The sequence below is a fragment of the Sminthopsis crassicaudata genome, chromosome 5, assembly GCF_048593235.1.
Source record: "Sminthopsis crassicaudata isolate SCR6 chromosome 5, ASM4859323v1, whole genome shotgun sequence".
Taxonomy (NCBI): Eukaryota; Metazoa; Chordata; class Mammalia; order Dasyuromorphia; family Dasyuridae; genus Sminthopsis; species Sminthopsis crassicaudata.
Genome location: NC_133621.1, coordinates 107,945,757 through 107,967,957, shown reverse-complemented (window position 1 = coordinate 107,967,957; position 22,201 = coordinate 107,945,757). Strand labels below are relative to the sequence as shown.

At 35.7% G+C, this 22,201-nt stretch overlaps 1 protein-coding gene across 7 annotated transcripts in view; it reads left to right on the top strand.

Moving 5' to 3' along the window:
- CALD1 (caldesmon 1) overlaps positions 1 to 22,201 on the top strand; it is a 239,754-nt gene that overhangs the window by 124,213 nt on the left and 93,340 nt on the right. For 6 of the 7 annotated variants that reach the window (XM_074267870.1, XM_074267865.1, XM_074267871.1 and 3 more), the window contains exon 3: positions 4,269 to 4,380. In XM_074267870.1, coding sequence (XP_074123971.1) covers positions 4,310 to 4,380 — 71 coding nt within the window. In that variant the 5' untranslated portion in view covers positions 4,269 to 4,309. Of the gene's footprint in view, positions 1 to 3,032; positions 3,172 to 4,268; positions 4,381 to 22,201 lie in introns of those variants that run through there. The other variant, XM_074267866.1, reaches the window with a different exon arrangement.

Genomic DNA, 22,201 nt, shown 5'->3' with positions numbered 1-22,201 from the left:
AATATTTGAATTTTAAAATCTGTGACACAGATTTATTAAACAATCATGGGGGAAATGTGTTGGCAATAAGAATGTGTCTCATTTGAAAAAATATGACATACAGAAACCTAAATATAATAACATAAATCAAAGTGTACTTTATAGTATCACAAAAAATGTTCTTGACTTGACAAAGGAAATCATTTTTAAATAGTAAATCTCTCCTAGAACATACAGCAAATTTCAACATTCTGACATGTCCAAAATTTTTCAAAAACATATCAATTGAGTAAATTAAGCCATATTTTGCTTGCATATTATATTTCTCTGATGTGTCCTCCTGCGATATTCAGAACTTGCATTGTTCAATAAAACATCTCCGGGCTAACTTTACATCATTTCATTGGTTCAGAGATTGTTCCCCGACCAATCATCATACCATTCTCTCCCGTTTCCTCTACCCCCATCCCCCAGTGCTGTTGGACAGAAGCCAACACTGGCTGGGGGTAAGAGAGGAAATGAGGGATTACTAGCTGGGGCACGGAAGCTGCTGCTCCCCAAACCCAGAAGGGTGGGGGGGAGAGAAAGGAATAATATTTAAAAGCCTCCCCAGGCAGGGCCTCCTGTATATGGGAACCATGCCAGAAAACTTTAGGGCAGCTATGGAAAAGAAGCAGGGATTAAGGTGGCCCCCACACAGGAGTGTGAGACCTGCTGAAAGTTAAATTCTCAACCAGTTTAGAACATCATGTCCTTACACACACACACAGAGGATGCACCCAAAACAAAACATACCTGGAGACTGACACATACACAATTAATTCCCCAACAAATACATCCCCCCGACACGGATTGAACCACATTCCAGATTGTCTGAAACAAATACTGATGTACAAACCCACTAAATATATGTATCTACATAGGTATGTTTATGTTCACCAATATATGGTTCTCTGTATGTGTGTGTGTATACACACACACACACACACACACATATATATATATACATACATATAATTTTTATATATATGTGTGTGTGTGTGTGTGTATTTACTTCTCTCTCACTGCTACACATTTGTTCAACTGCCCATTTGTCACTTTGCTCACCTTATTTGCATTTTCTCTGCAGTGCACATAAACCCATAACTCCAATGACAGTTAAGGTGACAGTTAAGTTACAAAATAATTTGCTAGTAAGCTAATGATGGAAGGTATGAGTATTTGACAGAGTTCAATATGGGCAAGAGGGAGAGGTCTGAGTGAGTGGAAGCCAAGTGAAAAAAATGGCCTTATTTTATGGCACAAATGCATTCTCTATCTGCCTTGTGGCCATTCTTGGGTGACTTAGCACCTTCATCAGAGGGCAGGCAGAAGAAATAACAGAAATATAAATTCTAACTACAGTTGCTGTTCAGTGACCAAAATGACTCATATAAAGTTGGATGGGGAAGAGAACAAAACCTAGTGGTTTGGATGATTTCAGGAATCCAAGCTACACAGAAATCTCAAAATTTGTCACTGTCAAGCAGAAATGGATTTCTGTCTTTATCCCATTTCTGCTTGTGGTTGATATATTTATCTGGGAATTCTGCACAGACAAGAAGGCTTTCTATGAAGAAAGCAAATAGATGGCCATCTGGGTGTAGAATTCCATCTCCCTCTCCCTTAAATCTGGGGACTTAGAGAAGGGTGTAGCAACCTCCCCCTCCCAAGACCACAGATCTTGGAGGAAAATATGGGAGGAAAAAGAGACTGGGACCATCTATCTAAGTTAACTGGACTTCCTGCCAGTTTCAGTATGCACATGAATGAATGTACCGACAACATGCTGGGAAATGCAGAGAAGCTTAGCAGCTAGCTAAGTATGGCAAAGTAGGGTTGGGAAGCTGCTTTTCTTTCTATCTAATAAAAATTTGTAGAAATTATATAGACATATACAAATCTTCACATATATGTATCTATTTCTATATGTGTATGCATGTATGCTTACACCAAATCTATAGATATAGAAATCACAAGTCCCTCTCCCTGTGAATATATATAAATATATGTATATAAAATATACATATATTTTGTATAGTATATGATATATACATACACATACATTCATACACACACACACACACACACACACACACACACACACACACATATATATATATATATATATATATATATATTTCTCTTTTTCACTACTGTATGTGTTTCTTTGCCCATTTGTCACTTTCATATATATATATACAGTAATTTGAATCCCAGTTGGTACAATGGAGGAGAACTCAGACATTTATTAGCCAAGTTCCTTAACCTCTCTGTGCCTTGATTTCCTCATCTGTAAAATGGAAGCGATTAAATTAAATGGCCTCTAGTGTCCTTTCCAATTCTAAATCAGTTCCTACTCATGTGACCTTGGGAGAAAATCACTGATTCCCCTCTTTGGACCTCAGTTTCCTCATCAGTAAACCAAGGAAGTCAATTTGCTTAATCTCTAAAGTCCCATTAGTCTCTAAATCCAATAAGCTTATGATCCTAAAATTGAGCTCCAAGCTAACAATTTCAAAGTTCAAAAGATTACTTAGGAGAATTTCTATATTTACAATAGCCTATAAGATTTGAACAGAGGAGAAGAGGAATGAACATAAACTTTCTATCATTTGTGCATGTGAGTGTCTGTGTGTTTAAGAATTTTAAAAAAGAATTAACTTCACAGGAGAAAGTTCCTGGCCTGAACTCCAGCATGAAGTTTAGCTTTTTGCTCTTTTCAAAGGTGCTGCTGTGAGGTAGGGGCTGCAGATTTTACACAGCTCCCCATTTTTTTAATGTAGGGCAAATGGCTTGTCTCATGTGCACAGAAAGGGCTGGAAAATATTTTTTTGTGATCCGAGTGCAGCGGGGAAGTCTGGGATTCCAGAGGAAGTGGAGGCCTCCCGCTCCACACAGGAAACAATCTCCAAGCAGGCCTTAAATGCCAGATTCCAGGCCGAGTTTAACTAACCACTGACAGCTCTGTAAACAAAGCAAGGACAAAAAGAGCCCAGCTTTCCCTTTTCTGGTAGTCATTTTGGGTTTGGGGGCTGCAAGGGAATTCTGGAATACTTGACTTCATGGCACAGAAAGCCAGGGGGAGAGGGCTTCACATTTGAAGAGCTGCAAAGGGGAGATCTTGCCTGGAATAAAACCCCCAAGGAGGAGGTAGGAGAGAGGAAAATGGGTGGATTATGCTTGTAAAAAGAAAAAGAAAAAAAAAAATTGGGATTTTTGATACCTGGGAGAGTTTGTTTTTTTATTGTATTATTTTAAAATGTGCCGGTGCTTAGGTATATTTATTTGTGATTTGTTTGCTGTGATCTTTACTATCAATAATAATATAATTTCATAATATGTAACATACTATTGAATTTCTCTTTTCCTTCCCCTTTCCTTCTCCCTCTCCCACTCTCCTACAACTCTCTCTGACTCTCTCCCTTTCTCTTTCTTGCTTTCTCTCTCCCTCTCACCTTCAATCCCTTTCTCCCCCCTCCTTTTTTCTCCCTCTCTCCTTTTCTCTTTCCCTCTCATCTTCTCTTCCTCTCTTTCTTCTTTTCTTCTTCCCTCTCTTTATCTTTTTCCTTCTTTCTCTCCCTCTCCCTCTCTCCTCTCTCCCTTTCTCCTTCTCTTTATCTCTCTTCCTCTCTTTCCCTTTTTCTTTCTGTCTCTGTTCCTCTTTCCCTCTCTCCTCCTCTCTTTCTCTCTGTATGTATCTCTTCCCCCCTTTTTTTCCCTCTCTCCTTTCCTTTTCTTTCCCTCTCTCCATCTCTCCCTCCATTATCTTTCCTGATTTCCCCCCAGGTCCTAATTGTCTGTTCCTCCTTTCTTGCCACTCTCCCTTGTTCTCTTGTGCTCTCTGTTTACTTCTTCTTTTAGCTTTTTCCTGTGGGATCAGCAAACTACAAAGAGAAAAGGCATTCCCCAGCTTTCCAGTGATTCCACAAATGTTTCAAGTAGACAAAGCTATCTTTCTTCTGAATTTTTGGATCTTTGGGGGGATGGGGAGGGGGTGTACAGCACTAAACCTGGGACTTTATTTCTTTACTGCTATGAACCGTTAACTGACACTGACTTTAACATATGCTGATAATCTTGCTAGTAAAACTCAACTCAGAAACCTATGGGTTCCCTGCCAGTCCCCAGACACTCCTTTATAGGAAAGGAAAATAACGAAATGAAATAAAATTAGAAAAGGAGTACCGGTTTTTTTTGGCTAGTGTTACCCTGGGTCCCATTTGATGTTGGAATCTTTTCTCTTGCAGAACCAGACCTTATCTGGCCTCCCCAAATCTGAATATACACCATGGACGATTTCGAGCGCCGCAGAGAACTTAGGAGGCAAAAACGTGAGGAAATGCGCCTTGAAGCAGAGAGGTAAGGATGGGGGCTTTGGAAGTACAAACACTGTGTTAGTAGAGGTGTTGGGGATCTTGGAACATCGGGGTCTGCGGGTGGTAATGAGCAGATCTTGCGGGTCTCCTCCACTCCCCCAAGCCAAACTTTGTGGGATTATCCCTTTGTACTGTTTCGAGAAGCAGTCTCTGAGCTCTGTGTGTACACTTAAAAGTTATTCAGTAAGTTAAGGATTCAGAGGGAGATGCTTCAAAGAGACACAAGGACCAAAACTGGCCTTTTGGGAGACAGAGGGACATTGAATTGTGGAAATGCCTGGAAAGAGCTTGAATGTGGAAAGGACAGAACAATGAGAAAGCCTAGATAGCAGAACTTTTAGGAAACATGACACAGAAATATTCAGACTGGCTGATGGACAGAGATCTCTCCCACTCAGATTGTATGATGACTTTTTTCTTTCTTCTTGTTAGAAAAGCATGCACAAACCTTCCAGGTTTGTAGTCACTTCCATGAATGGATGGGAAGATTCTGTATTTGAATTTTATTCAAAGAAACCTGGATGGTGATGACTCTAAGAGTCATCACCACATTACATATATATATATGAAATGTGTGTATGTGTATATGTATACATATATGTATATTATATATGTGTGTATATGTATATAATACACAATACACATTTTATATAATATATTTAATATATGCTTATGTACATAAAATATATATACATATATATTTATGTATATATAAGTACACACATATATATGTGTATATGATATACATACATGTTTATATATAATATATACATATTTATATGTGTATATAAAATGCACATGTATATTTATATACATACATCTATAATTTTTTATTGCTGTCTGAGAAGTGAAGCTATCAGGTAGATGTAAATAGTGGTTTGGGCTGACTAAAATAAAGAGAAAGAATAAAGTGGGTCCCAGAAAAATAACAACAAAAGATCTGCTTCCTTAAATATTATTATTTCTCGCAGTGTCCTTGTGAAATAGTCTGACAATAAGCATTTACGATCTTATTTACAGATGAGAAATTTGAGCCCAGGAGTTGCTCAGAATCTAGCCATGAGGCAGTGATTTAATAGGAACCGAATAGTTCCAATATCCATGAGAAGTGCTTGTTGAGACAGAGTCCATGCCCAGTATTGTGTGGGCTAAGGCAATAGTAGATACAATCTCAACCCTAAGCCTGTAAGGCATTTACACCCTATTTGGTTTTCCCTTAGAAAGTAAACTCTTCAGAAGCAGGCATAAATAGTTTGGGGAGGGAGTCAGGATCCAGTAGTAAAATTAGTCAGAGGAAGTTGTTTGGGGGAGGTGGGCCCGTAAAGGGAATAGTGAGCATGGATTGGTGGGAAGAGGAGAGAGAGAGAGAAGGGCTATCCACTGGAGAATATCCACCATAAAAGGCCACTGAGAGAAACAAGAAAGATAATCAAGGATTATAAGAGATTAACTTGGGAAAAACCTAACAAATGGAGTCTAAGATACTGCAAAAAGTAATAGCAATATGAACTAGGAGTTAAAATTTTATTTGAAAAATACTGGACATGTACTTTACTTATGCTCATGAGCAGAAAATGTTTTTCAAAATGTATCTTGGCAGCATTTGGGGAAGGAATAAAGGATAAAGAGTAAGGACAAGTTAGATAAAACAGCCATAGGGTTGATGCTAAGAAGCATAACATAATGAGGGTTGGACTAGGATTGAAAATAAAAAATGAGAAAAGATGTGATCTAAGAGACATTGTAGATCACTCGGTAAACCTTTGTAGCTTAGATGGTTTTGGGGGGCAAATGAGATGGAAGATGAAAAGATACTTCAAATTGCCCAGATGTAGAAAATTATTAATGACATTGACCTCCCAAAATGGGGAAGCTGGGAATAAATACAGTATTTAAGGGGATGGACCAGAAGGAGATGATTATTTTTGTTTTCTAGTTGTTAAATTTAAGGTATTCAGACTTTGTCTAAATGGAAGTTTAGTGTGGTAATTTAGCAGTGGAAGACAGAATTAGAAATGTCATTTTGGGAGTCTTGACCATAGCAATTGTATTGTAATGATTTCATATGAATGTTTCACATGCAGAAAAAAAAAAGTATAAACTGCTAAAGGGGTAAAGGCAAGGGAGAGCTGAGAGTAGAAAAGCTGTGAAAAAACACGAAATCAGAGAAACCACAGTTACACAAAAGATAATAAGAAGAATGTAGGCAAGGATTTCATGTCATACTAGTCAGATTTGGGATTTCAAGGAACACAGGGATGATTTTGAATTAAGTTGATCTAAATGTTTATTAGGAGCTGGCAAACCACTAGCTGACACATTCATACAACTAAGGTAGATGAAATGAAGCTCTCCCATAAGTGCTCCATCCCTTGGATAGCCCACAGATGTTACGGGCTCTGATTTTATATTGAGATAATAAAAAAGAGCTGGAGCCTTTTAAGGGATGTTCACTCTATGGTTGGTCAGATAAGGCTAAACCCAAGGGTTAGGATTCCTTTGGAGTCTTCAGTCACTCTATGACCCTAGCCCTTGCCCTCCCTCTGGAAGAAAGGGCCCAGAATAATCAGTCTATATCACCAGAGATGTGGGGAGGGGCACAAAAATCCAGTCAGGGCATTTCCAGATCAGAGAATCATATCCCCTTCTTTGTTCAGGACTCTGGCAAACTCTAAACTGAAGGTTCCCCCTGCCCCGCCCTCTATGTCTACAATTTTGGCTTCTGGGAAAACCAAAGGGTCTATCAGCAGATCAGAACAGGTTCAAATATAAGGAATCACAGAATTTCAAATGACCAGATGAAGAGACAGACTGCATTCTCTTAATGACCAACAGTGGCCAACTACCATATCTCGGGGAGGGAGGGGGGGAGCCAAGGCTACTACAAGCTGAAACAAGTGACCACAGCTAGTCAAGGCAAAGCATGAAGATAAGAACTAGAATATTAACTATGTGTCAGAAGATCGTGGAAAGAATTGTTACTAGAAGTTTAAAAAACAAAAAAACAAAAACAAAAAAAAAACACCTTTCCATGGGCCAGTTCCTTCCAAATTCATGCCCTTGTCCAATCTGCCTTTGTCTGGAGCAGCTCCAGGTAATCTCTGACTATCTGTGGATTAGAAAACTGCACTCTCAGGAAGAATAGTCAGTGATGTCAGCCATGACCCAAACTATCTGATACTTCTGCCTCTGCTGTGATTTCCCTTCTAGGGATCTACGGTTTTCCAGAGCAGATCTCACCTGTTCCGCTGGATCTTTCAGGAAAGGGAGTCAAGATGATTAATTGTGAGCAGTGAGATAAGAGATTGGAGTTTCAGGACAGAATGTTTCAAACACTGATGTGAGAGGATTATTAAGACTTCTTTGGGGGTGGATGGGGTCAGTTTATAAGTAGATAACAGGAATTTAGAGTAATCTAGGATTTCTTCATGTTTCATCATATTGTTCTAGAATAGGAAAGGTCCAATTCTTAAATCAGAATTGCCACACTTGATTATAATCATAGCCCGTTTTCTACCTGGGAAAGTATCATCAAGGGAAGCTTTGTGAAAGGATTTTCTTTCTTTATTTTCAACCTCAAAAGATACACTTAAACTTCTTAGTTTTCTTTAACATCCTACTGGGGAATTAACAATTCACTAATTAATCCAAACCCTTCATGAATCTTATACGTTTATCTAAGAGCCTTACTTTTCTCTAATGTGGTGTTACAAATAGAGTGATGTACTTGAAGGTTGGAAGATCTGGATTCAAATTCTACCTGAGACTCTCAGTAGCTGTGTGATCCAAGGCAAGACAAATTAACCTCTCTGTGCTTTGTCTCAATCAATACACATTTATTAAACCCCTACAATGTGCCACACAAATTTAACCTGAGGATACAAAAAGAGGCAAAAAATCATCTCTAAGTCAAGAAACTTATAATCTAATGAATATATACAAGTCAAGCTATATATAGGATAAGTAGAAAATTATAATAGTCTTGACAGGACTATTTTTAAGATCAAATAAGATTTTGTATTTTATATGTATATATGTAATATGAGTTTATGTATGTATATGTATATATATATATATGTTATATGTCACCTAGTATGATTGTTATTTTTATTATTATTTGTTGGCTATCATGGTTTTTCTTTTAAAGGATTTCTTTTTATTTTTCTCAAATTTATCTTGGGCTTCAAGAGGGGATCTTTAGTTTTAAGTAGTTGAGATTTGGTGACCAAATATGATATTATAAACTTGGAACGTAGCCCCTCTTGGCCTTCGTCTTCAAACTGAAGTATGCTGTAAGTTTTTTCCCCATTTATTTTTGTATAGACGCCTTTCCACTGTTTTAATCATCAGATATTGTTCTCCTCTGGACTATTTCCAGATCTACTCTGGTTTTCTGGAGGTTCAGAAACCAGAGAGCAAATATTATCCTATCTGTGCTCCACGGAATGCACCAAGAATGGGGGAAGGCAGAGGAGAGCTGCTGATTACTCTAAGGAATGGAAATTGGGAAATAGTCAAATATGCATTGGAATGAGCAATAAGAAGAAAGTTTTAGAGATTCTAGAATACTAGAGAAAACCATATTCAAGTAACAAGCTGAGACAGGAGTTTCAAAAGAGTGGGTGAGGAGTTTCTTCAGCAATGGTCACAAGGTCACAGAAAATGAGGACTGAGAAATAGCAATCGGAGGAAATTGGGTCTCTTCTTGGCCTTGTGTTGTTCAATACTTTAAATCAATGACTTAGATGAAAACATATAAGGCATATTTATTTGTACTTGTAGATGGCATTAAAAGGCTGGCTAAGATATTGGATGACAGTAAAGATTTAGAAAGATCTTGGCAAGTTGGAATAAGAGGTTGGAACTAGCAAGATGAACTATAAAAGAGATACATATTCAAGAATCAATTTTTAGTTTCAAGAATCAATTATGCAAGTATAAGATGGGGAAGATAGGAATTGGTTTGGGTTTTTTACATTTAAATGTGTGAAAATGACTTAAGGATTTCAGTGAACTGATACCTTACCATGTTGCTTGGTGCTTAGTAGGTGTTTGATAAATGTTTATTAATTGCTAACTCATTACAAGTTATCAATGTGGTATGATGGCCATAAAAGCTAATACTAAGGTTGGCTGATTTTTTAGAATTGAGATGTTCTAAATAAATGTGGTAACTATCCTACAATGCTCTGCCCAGTTTAGATCACAAATAGGAAATTATGTTCATTTCTAGGTGCCATATTTTTAAAGGAACATTAACTAGAATATTTCCAAGGTAGTTCAGTTGAGAAGCTAGAGAAATCTGGAGAATGTACCATATATGGAGTCATCTGTTTAATTGAATCAAATTGATGCTTGACCTGGAAAAAGAAAATATAATAGCTATGTTCAATGGAGTTCTTGGAAGTATTGGTTTTAGCATCTGAAAAACTGGGTTCAAATTTGAGCAACATTGACCTAACCACAATTTTTTTTTCTCCTCCATAAAATGGACATATCATAATATTCTGTCTACTTTGTAGGATATTGAGGAAAAAACAATTTGTAAGTCTTAAATAACTATAGAAATGTATAGATATGGGAGTAAAAAAGGAAGGTTTATTTGCCATTGGAAAGGCCATCTATTTTAGTGGAGATAACACAGGACTCAAAAACAGAGCTAAAAGACTGTGGTCAGATTTCTGGTCACCCTTGATAGTGGAATTTGTGCTCTAGATTTAGAGCACAATGTTATTTAACCTCTATGATTCTTAGTTGCCCCATCTATAAAATGTGTACCTTGACCACCCAACCTACAGAGTTGTTTTAAGGATGAAACAAAATTAAATATATATATAGGTATAGGTATTTACATTTACATCAAGATATGCATATGTATGTATAGAAATACATATATGTCTGTTTTTATATATATATAGATGTGTGTGTATAAATCTTAAAGCTCTAAACAAATAAGTTATTTATGTTTAAATTATTTCATTTATATTTATATATATTTATTATATTATATTTAAAAACTTAAATATATAAAGTTTGTATTTAAATCATTACTAGGATAAGCAATGTAACACTGGAAAGGGATCTTAGACCATCTAGTCCAATCTTTTTCTTTTATAGCTAAGGTAACTAAGGCCAAAACTAGTTAATCAGTACCACCAAGATGTCACAAGGAGTAGCAAAGCTGGTGTTTGAAACTAGGTACTTGGGTCTAAAACTCTTTCCACTATATTTTGTTGATTCCCCAGTAGGGATATGATTAGCAATATCACTACTAATAAATAATTGAAAAATTATCATGTGATTGAAATATTAAATATATTCTGCTTCCTCCAGAGGACAGAAACAGAACCAGTGATTGGAAAATACTGGGAAGCTAAAAGAACTTACCGCAATGAGAGATTCCAAAAGTGGAATATGTCGCCTTCTTTAAGTTTCCCTCCTTGCTCATATTCAAGCAACAACTGGAAGGCTACATGCATCAAGGATGATATTAGTAGTAGTATTGCTAATTATTACCTCCCTACTTTCCAGTGATGCACCAGATCTCTGAATCATGGTACTCCACAAAATCAAAAGCATCAACATACAATGACATAGAGAAAAAGACATTTATAAAAATAAGTTAGACTGTGATCCCATGAGGCAATATTGGATAGTGGAAAGAGCTTTGTCAGTCAGGTGGTCTGGGTTTGAATCTTAGGCTTACATATTCTACTTGTTTGAGCTTGGCCAAATCTTTTCACTTCCCTCTCTTTATTCCTCATCTATAAAATAGGTGTCTGGGACTAGAAGAACTCTAAAGCTCTGTTAAAAAAATCATCATAATAAAAGCAAACAGCTATGAGATATTCCAGGAAAAAAGGATCCTTTTCAGGGAAGATGAGAGGAAACATTCTACTGGAAATGATCTCTCTGCTGGGTTACCAAAGATATCTCACTATATCACTGGGTCTTTGGTCTTGTGCATCTCCTTCTTCCTCCTCTGGTCCAAATGAGTCTGTCTCCTTTAGGATTCCCTGGGAGAAAGACATTCATACTTAGGACCTTGGGTTCATCTCTACTCTTGTCCAGTGAGTATAGCAATGTTTATATTACTTTTATAAGCGTTTGACAAAATGAGATATATTCAAGCACTATCAATTTACACATAGTGAAAATTGCTAAACTTAGTTTTTAAATTCTTTATTCTAGATATATGGGGCACAAAGAAAGTATTTTGGACTAGTTGTAAGCTTTTGCACAAGCATAAGAACATCACATTTAGATGGTCTCCTAAAAGATATTAAAGCCCAAGCAAATTGCTAAGGAGAATAGAAATTCCCTAAGAGGAGGATTATAAGTAGGCAGAGCTAGGAGGAAGGTTAGAAAAGGCTTAGGGTTACATTATCTAAGCTAGGAGAGAATACATAAAATGAAGCTGAGGTTGTGAATCAAGTAAAAAAATTTTCAGGTTTCTTTAAAAACTTCCTGAGTCCATGTATATCTTCCAACAAAGCCGGAGGGCATTTTTTTCTCCTTATGGAAATCTGAAGCTATGCGTTATTTTGCCTGGCATTGGACTGACTTTCACAACACACTTGTCTCACCTCTCCAAGAGGTGTACTCATTACATTCCCACCCATGCTCTACACCCCCAGCGTGAGCTCCCCATTCTGGTCAGAAGAAAGACACCTATTGTAAGGCTGAGTTATCAGATTCAGAGATTCATAGGCATAAATTCATGGAATGAATACACCCTCTCTGTTGTCATCTTTCATATATTTTTATGAGTTTCTGCCAGAGACTGAGGATTGTAAATTGGAAACAAAATTCTCACAATGTTGGAAAAACAATTTTTAAAAATCCCCTGGGCATATGTAGTTTATTCCCAGCCATAAATCACTAAAACTTTTACTTAACAAGTTAGAGTAGCTTAATTAATAACAGTATTGGTATTTTTTCTAAAAGCTATTATTCAAAACACCTTCATGATAGTGAAAACGGGTCTTGTTGCTTTGTTCTGAGGATGATATGGATAAAATAATCAGTTTATTAATAAATCAGTTTTAAATTTAAGAGTTATTTTAATATTAGATGGCCAGTTTGGAAATGGTGATAAAATTTTTTTCCTGAATTTATTTTAGCTGTCTCTATTTGGGATGACTTGGGATTAGTGAAGCTTAAATAAAGAGGGATGAATTTGATGGAATCAGAGAGAACTTCCAGCCCCAAAGTTATTTAGCTCTATACATGTCTAGTCAAACACATGCAGAAGTTACAAAATAATTATGCTCTTTCTCTGAAAAATAGGCATAATATTACATTGCTTTAAGTTCAGAGCAAAAATGCATACTTTGACTAATTCTCTAATTACTAGGAAGCTCCTTTATATTGGAAACAATATGACTTTTCTACAAATGGTGATAGATTCCAGGTGCCAGATTTCATCCAACAAATCACTACCACCTCATTGTTACCCCTAAAACTTTAGGGACAAATAAATTTAATTCCTAAGTCCCCAAAGGTTCCTTATCCTATTCTATTTTCATCTTAAAATCTATTCCTCACCAAACCCAAATTAATTGAAATGTACAACTTTAGTCCAGATAATAGATGTTGAAAAATATTTCTCAGTTGAGAGGTAGGAGACTGTGGGAATGGAATGTTGTGTACACTTTCAGACATGGTCATTTTGTTGGTTTTGCTTAATTGTTTTTCTTTGTTACAAAAGACAGTTTGATGGCAAAGGGTGGAGGTGGGAAAGAGGCATAATATACAATGACTTCGATGTAAAAAATAAAATAAAATAAAAGACATCAATAATTTATTTTTAAACTGGCTCATATAGAAGTTGATGCTTATAATACTTCAGAATTTATCTGCCTTCATTTTATAAAAACAAATATTACTTCTGATTTTTTGTAGACATTCAAAGACTTTCTTAATCACACTTCTTTTGCTCTCCACCTTTCCAGTCTCCTTAAACCTTATGACCTTTCCATATACTCTGTGATCCAATAACAGTGGCCTTCTTGTTGTTTCTTGAAGAAGACATTCCTCTCATCTCTGGGTATCTTCACTGATTGTCCATGCCTGAAGTGCTGGACCTCCTCATCTCTGCAATTTGACTTCATGGTTCCTTCAAGTTCCAGCTAAAATCCCACTTTCTGTTGGAAGCATTTCCCAATCCTTCTTAGTTCAAGAAAGATTCCAAAATCTGCTGTTGATTATTTCCTATTTATTCTCATTGTAGCTTGCTTGTATAGAATTGTTTATATGTTGTCTCCCTCATTAGGTTATGAGCTTCTTGGTGGCTTTTTCCATTCTTTGAATCCTTAATGCTTAGCACAATCTTGTAATATAATGCTTAATAATACTGCCTTGCAAATAGTAGGTGACTAATAAATCCTTGCTGAATAACTGATTCACTGACACAGGCAGGATTTAGGGTAGGTCTGAAAGATTAAGACATTTTCACTTGCCTTGGCTAATCTACATTAGCCCAGGAGCCACTTGTAATGATATCTAAGTGAGATAGAAAAATCAGAATTTTTTGGTTTTTTTTATTTTGGGGTTTTTGTTTTTTTGCCGGGTCTGTTTCTAATCTTAATATAAAAACTGTAGAGGATTTGGAAGGCAGAATAGTGTAGAGGGCAGAATGCTGAACTTGGAATCAGAGGACTTGTGGCCTTGGGCACTAAGCTTCAGTTTTATCATCTGTCTAGTTTTCTTCATTTGCACAACAAGGGATTTGGATTAAATAACCTCTAAAGCTCTTTCCAGTTCTGAGTTTATTATTCTGTGTAGACATAAAAAAATAGTGATTTAGCTCAATCTTTTTCCACAATGAAGCCTGATTGTTTTATATGTGTAGAAATAGCCACCATCTCATTTGCCTGTCCAGTATTCCTTTTTAAATTTCTTTCATAAACAGAAAAAAGGCAAAGATTAAGTTTTTCCCTTAAGTTAAACCGGACTATAAATTTGATTGTTGATGACAGTAAATTCAGTCAAAAATTATTTTGCTTATCTTTTCTATAACTGGATTTAGCAAAATTAGCTAATCAATTTCCTTGAGTACAGAGATTTCCATGTCATGTATAGAATCACAATATTTGAGAATTAGAAGGAAAGTCTAACCCTTTATTTAACAAATGAGGAAACTGAGACCCAAATATGATTTACCTGTCAAATAGCAGCAGACTTCTCTTTCACACCCTTCATGGTAGCTGGTGCTTCTCCATATATATATGCCAAATTGAATTGACTGGTTGGTTGACCAAACTGAAATTGATAAAAATAACAAGTTATAAAAATAGGTAATATAGCATGCTTTTTTGCAAAAATGTTCTAAGATCATACTCCCATAGCCTATATTTCTAAATGATCCACCAATCTTTATCCTGGTCAAACCACATCTTAAATATGGTGTTCATTTATGGGTGCTACATTTTGGTGAGGACATTGATTCAATTGGAGAATATATGGAGAAAGCCAATCAGATTGTCTAAGGCTTTGAGTTCATTTCATATGATCAACCAGTTAACCAACAAACATTTATTAAGCACCTACTATATATTAATCCTAATCAAGGTGCTGTCAAATACCAAAATAAAATTTAAACTATCTCTGCCCTCTGTTCTATTGGGAGAGGGAAAAGGGAAAATTAACAGTTTTCCCCTTTTTTTTTCTCTCTCTCTCTTTTTTTATTATTATAGCTTTTTATTTACAAGATATATGCATAGGTAATTTTCCAGCATTGACAATTGCAAAACCTTTTGTTTAAACTTTTCCCTTCCTTCCCCCCACCCCTTTCCCCAGATGGCAGGTTGATCAATACATGTTAAATATGTTAAAGTATAAATTAAATATAATATATGTATACATGTCCATACAGTTATATTGCTGTATAAAAAGAATTGGACCTTGAAATAGTGTACAATTTGCCTGTGAAGGAAATAAAAAAATGCAGACGGACAAAAACAAAGGGGTTGGGACTTCTATGTAGCGGTTCATAGTCATCTCCCAGAATTCTTTCACTGGGTGTAGTTGGTTCAGTTCATTACTGCTCTATTGGAACTGATTTGGATCATCTCATTGTTGAAGAAGGCCACGTCCGTCAGAAGTGATCATCTTTTAGTTTTGTTGTTGAAGTATATAGTGATCTTCTGGTCCTGCGCATTTCACTCAGCATCAGTTCATGCAAGTTTCTCCAGGCCTTTCTGAAATCATCCTATTGGTCATTTCTTACAGAACAATAATATTCCATAATATTCATATACCACAATTTATTCAGCCATTCTCCAACTGATGGGCATTCACTCAGTTTCCAGTTTCTGGCCACTACAAAAAGGGCTGCCACAAACAGAATTAACATTTATTAAGCACCTTTTATGAACCAGGACATGTGATGAGAATTTTATGAATCTCATTTGATCCCCACAATAACTTTATGAGATAGGTGCTAATATTAACCTCATTTGAGGAGCTGAGGAAACTAAGGCAGACAGAAGTTAAGGGACTTGCCCTAGCACATGCAGCTAGTAAATGTCTGAGACTAGATTTGAACTCATCGTTTCTTGATTTCAGACCCAGCACTCTATCTACTATGCCACAAAATAAAGAAAAGGTAGTTAGTTTAGGGAAGGAAGGCCCTAACAACTAGGAGGATCAGAAGGAATTTATAAAGAGACTTTAAATATAGACTACCATATTTTATCTCATTTGATCGTCATAACAACCTTATGAGAAAAGTGCTGTTATTTTCCCCATTTTATGGATAAAGAAACAGACTAAGAAAGGTTAAATATTTTCCCAAAGTCACATAGCTGATGTTAGAGGCAGTATTTGAATGGTGATTTTCCTAATACCAAAAATCCATCTTATCGATTGTGCCATTTTATCACCACCCAATTGAATGACAGGACATGTTTAGCCAGAAGTACAGAATGGAGTGGGGGACATGGGTAGCCGTCTTCAAGTCTTTGAAAGGAAGAGGGATTAGTCATACTCTGACCTCAGCATGCAAAACTAGGAGCATTGGATGAGAGTTATAGAGAGGTAGACATAAGGGGAAATTTCCAAATAAATAACTACCCCAAGGGGTAATTGGCTGCCTCTGAAAGTAAAATTTCCCCATCATTGGAGATCTTCATACAACAGTTGAAAGGCCACCAGTTGGGAATGTGTAAACAGAATTGTTTTCAGGTTCTACACATAGCCTTTTGAACTCTGTTTCAACTTTGAAATTTTGTTATTCCATAAAAGTACAGTTCACATTGATCTTGAGAGTTGTTCTTTTTCTGTTAGTGTAAGGACCATATAGTTTAGACTTTTTTTTTTTTTAAGAAGCCCAGAGCATCTTTATAGTAAGCAAAATGAACAGAAAATAGAAGTTTTATATGTGAATAGACAGAAAGTACAAACATTACTAGTAAATTGCTGGGAGCTAGGGCCAAGCTCTGCTTTCCAAGCCAAAAAGAAAAAAAAAAAGTGAGAATCTGTAAAGGAAACTCCATTTTCAGCCCAGCTTCTAAAGCCTCTCATTTAGTGTATACGCCTCCTTGGCTGGGTTTCTTCATACAAGGCTTAATTATGGAGATAAGTATTAGAGTTTTTCTGTGTCTGTCAGGGTTTCATTTTAGCAACTAAAGCTAACCAAGGAATTCTTTCCCTCCAAAGTTAATTACTTCCCAGACAGGGCAAGTAAAAACAATGCCAGATTCTGTAAGAGCAATTTTTATCTTTATCTTTAATTTACCAATTCATCAAAAAACATTTATTAATCATTTACTAAAGCCAGGCTTTTTGCCTGAGGGTTAAGGATGCACAGAAAGATAAAAACAATGTTTGTCCTCAAGGAACTCACATTCACATGGAGGACACAACACACACACATACAAAAACTGGGAATTTACAATATAGATGCAGAGTAAATAGAAGGCAATCTCAAAGGATACAGCACTTTATTCCTGCTACATCTTCTGCAGGAGATCTACAGGGACTAGGTGAGATAAAGCCAAAGTAGATAATGTGGAGTATAATCGTTAATAAGCCACATTTATATACCTCTTTGCAGTTTTACAAAGTGTCTTCCTCATGACAATTCTATGAAGTGGGCAAAGGTACAAGTATTTTTAGATGAGGAAACTGAGGCAAAAAAAGACTTTTTCATTTTTTGTTGTTGTTTGGACCTATAATTTTATGCATGTAGGAAACTTCCTCAGGTATGGAGAGGCTCCCCAAAGTTCCCAGAAAGACCCAGTTGGCTCAGAAATTTGCCAAGAGAAGAGAAAAATAAATGGCTTGCCCGTGATCTCATAACTTCAGTGTATCAGAAAAAGGAAAAGGAATGGAAGATTTCCTTTATCCTCCACTACAGTCATCTCAAAGAGATGATTGTGACACAACAAAGATATACTGTTTCTTCAAAGAGCTGGTAATAATAATAATAATAATAGCTAATATTGTATTTTAAGATTTACAAAGCACTTACATATATTCTTGCATTTGATCCTCACAATGATCCAGTGACATAGCAGCTATTAATATCCCCATATTGTAGATGAGGAAACTAAGCTTGAAAGAGACTAAGTTACAATTAAGAAGGGCCTAAGGAAGAATTTAAATCAATCTACCACTTTATCAATTACCCCATGCTATCACCCTGATAAGAATAATAATAACTGAACATAAATATAAGAATAGTGAAATCATTATTATAACCTATCAATGACAGTAATAACAAGATATCAGTTACATATTGATTTAAGGTTTGTAAATCCATATATAGATAGATATAGACACATATATATGAGTGTGTGTATGTGTATATATAATGTAAATTTGATTCTCATGACAATCCTATAAGGAAGTGCCATTATTATTATCCTAGTACAGATATGCCTTGTTTCATTGCCCTGAGAAAGTCTATTGATGAAGTTTTTCCAATAACATGTGCTCACATAATGTGTGTGTGTCATATTTTGGTAATTTCTGAAATATTTCAAACATTTTCATTATAATTATATCTGTGATCTTTGATGTTACTGTTGTAATTGTTTTGGAGCATTACAAACTATTTCCATGTATAGTGGTGAACTTAATGAATAATTGTTAGTGTATTTTGACTGCTCTAGCCATCAGCTGTTCTTGCCTCTCTTCCTATTCTCTGGCCTCCCTATTCCCAGAGAAACAACAATATTGAAAGTAGGCTATTTAAGAACCCTATGATGGTTTCTAAATGTTCAGGTGAAAGGAAGAGTTAGTGGATATGATCATATGCAAATAGGGATGTACTAAGTAGAAGAAGATAAGGGCAAAAAAGAGGTCTAGATGCAGTACTCTATGAAGATTTGAGGTATAAGAGATTGTATATCACTAAGAAGGATTATGGGAATCTTATTGGAAGTGACCTCCAAGTTAGGACTTTATTGAAGACAAGGATTTTGCAGATTGAAATTGGATTTTTTTAAAATGTATCTATAGTTTCATCTGTATAGGGATCGTCCAGTAAGGAAACTCCCTTTAATAATATAGATCAGAACCACATCTGTAATTCTTAAGACTACTGGCACTTAGTGGTTAAATTCCTTGCATAGAGTGTCAGGATTAAAATTTGAATTCAGGTCCTCCTGACGCTGAGGTTGGCTCTCTAACTACTCTTCTGATATTTTTTAGAATTTTTAATTTTAGAGTTAAAAAGAACTTGGGTAACATATAGTCCAGAAGTTCTTAATCTTTTTTTTAATTTTATATGTTATGCACCCAATTAGTATGAATAATGAATCTCTTGTAATGGCCCCATTATTCAAATTCACACTCTATTGCTTTTGACTAGATTGGAACCAAATACCATACTTTATCTAATTATAACTTCAAATAGTGTGAACCCAAACACATGTGACCATTTCATACATAGAATTCCTTATTTGTACTAAATGGTATCTATCTACATAATTGTCTCCATTTAACAGAGGAAGGAAGAAACTGCAACATGAACAGAGGGGAATGGTTTGCCCATTGTCCAGTGATTAACAAGTAGCAGAACCAGGACAACACTGAAAACTCAGATCATCTAGATTAAAGTTCAGTAATCTGTTCCATTCCATAAAGCTGTCTCTCCTAAAATTTTCACAACTTGAAATTTTGTTTACCTTTCAATTATTTTTTTCAAATCTGAATAATTATGTAATTTGAACTGTTCCCTCATTCTGGAAACTTAATTTTACTTTTTAAAATTATGTTTTATCTTTCCAGTTATATGTAAAGAAAATTTTAATTTAATTTACATTCCTTTTTACAAAATTTTATGTTCATTTATACATTCATTTTACAAAATTTTGTGTTCCAAATTGTTTTCCTCCCTCCTTCCTTCTCCTTCCCTCTTCCTAAAACAGTAATTTAATGGAGGTTATTTATGTGCAATCATATAAAAGATATTTCCATATTAGTCATATTATGAAAAAAGAACAGACCAAAAGGAAAAAAATTACAAAAAAATAAAGAAAATGAAAATAATATGCTTTAAACTGCATTAAAAATCTATCTGTTCTTTCTCTAGATGTAGAGAGCTTTTTCCATCATGAATACTTTGTAACTGTCTTGGATCATTGTATTGCTGAGAGGCACTAAGTCATTCATAGTCATATTGCTGTTACAGTGTACAATGTTCTTCTGGTTCTGCTCATTTCAGTTTGTATCAGATCGTGTAAGTCTTTCCAGGTTTTTCTAAAATTGGCCTGCTCATCATTTCTTATAAAATAGTATGCCTTAGGGGTAGTGGATAGAGCATCAGCCCTGAAGTCGGAGGACTTGAGTTCAAATCAGACTAGCTTAGCTGTGTGACCCTGGGCAAGTTACTTAACCCCAATTATCTCAGGGGAAAAAAAAAAAAAAAATATATATATATATATATATATATATATATATATATATATATATATGCCACAGCTTTTTCAGACATTTACCAATTGATGAGCATCTTCTCAATTTCCAATTTTTTGCCACCACAAAGAATTGCTATAAATATTTTTGTAGGTCCTTTTCCCTTTTTTATGATCTCTGAAATAGACTTACTAGCAGTATTTGCTGGATCAATGGGTATGCACACTTGGATTGCCCTCTGGACATGGTTCCAAATTGCTCTCCAGAATGCAGGCTGGATCAGTTCAAACCCATCAACAATGGATTACTGTCCCAACTTTCCCACATTCTCTTGGAAACTATTTCTCTGAGGACTTGTGATCCAAGAGAGAGCATCTCTGAATGTTCTATCACAGATTACTACTTAAATGTCTTAATGTGAGAATATCACTCCCCCCCAAAAAAGAAAAAAAATAATGACCTTTCTGAATAATTAGCTAAATATAATTCAGAGGAAGGAACATTGTACAGAGAAACAGCAGACCTAGATTCTAGCCCTGGTCCTTCCGTAAATCATCTCTGACTTGAAGCAAATCATATCACCTCTCTGGGCCTCAGATGAGATTTTCCTTATCTGAAAATTAAGGTAACTGTTGCTAAGTATCCTAGATACTGGGCTAAAGAGGGGTGGATGGGTTGGAGTGGTATAGTACTGATACAGTGCTATCTTTGGCATCCTTTGAAGAGTCAAGGCAATTTCCAAGTGATAACATTTGGTGAAATATCTTCCAGTCACTCAGAATACTGACATTACTGCTGTCTCAGGCCCTGTTACTTCTGATTTCACATGCTATTCTCTATCTCAAATCTGAGAAACAGAATCTAGGAAAGGATCAATTTTGAGGACATGGAAATTACAGACTTCACTCAACCAGTTCTTCCACAGCCAATCAGCAACTTTCATTTTTCTTATTTAGCTAGTTGTTTCTACATCTTAAAATCTCCCTTTAATTCATCTCCTTTGAAGGACCACGGAAACCATGATGTAATCAACATCAGTTTGGTGGCCCCCCTAAGGCTAATATAAAGTTAAGTTATATTTGAAAGTCATACTGCATTATGTCCAGAGAGTGAATTTTATGGAATAGTTTTCCTCTGATAGACTGTAATATTACATATACTCATACTCCAAAATCCTCTGAAAATAAGCTATGATAGAGGGGAATCCTGCTTCTAGGAAAAGGGCAAGTAAAGGTGAAGGGATTTGGGATCATTTAGCCCAGAGAAAAGAAATCTAATGAATAACTTAGTAATGTTCTACCAGATTAATAAAGGGCTTTTATATAGTGCTGTTCTCCATTTCCTCTTCCTTACCAATGAAAACGAAGGAGCTGAAAACTGAAGCCAAAGGAATTTATGTTAAAAGAAAACCCTAACACAGTACAGTTACAGAAATAATAATAATTATGCCAACAGCTAGCATTTATATAGTTCCTACAATGTACCAGGGACTGTGCCGAGTACTTTACAAATATCATCTCATTTGATCCTCACAACAACCTGGGGAGGTGAGTGTTATTATTATCCCATTTAATAGTTGAATAAAATAAGCAAATAGGAGTAAAGGGAATTTTCAAAGATCACATAATACCTCAAATGGAGTTAAAATTTATCTGTGGATAACAAATAATTCTAGTGGCTCTCTAGTGGCTATAGAATAAAATATTTTGTTTGACTTTTAAAGACATTCACAATCTGCCCCCAACCTGTCTTTTCAGCCTCATTGGGCATTATTTCCACTTTAGATCTTCACAATCCAGCTAAACTGATCTTTCTGTTCTTCATACTTCATTCTTCTGTACTTCATGTATGTACCTTTGCACTATTTGTCTGCTAGAATTTTTTTTTTCCTTCAAGTTTCAGAACAAGTCTATGTGAAATTTTTCCTATCTATTGCTCCA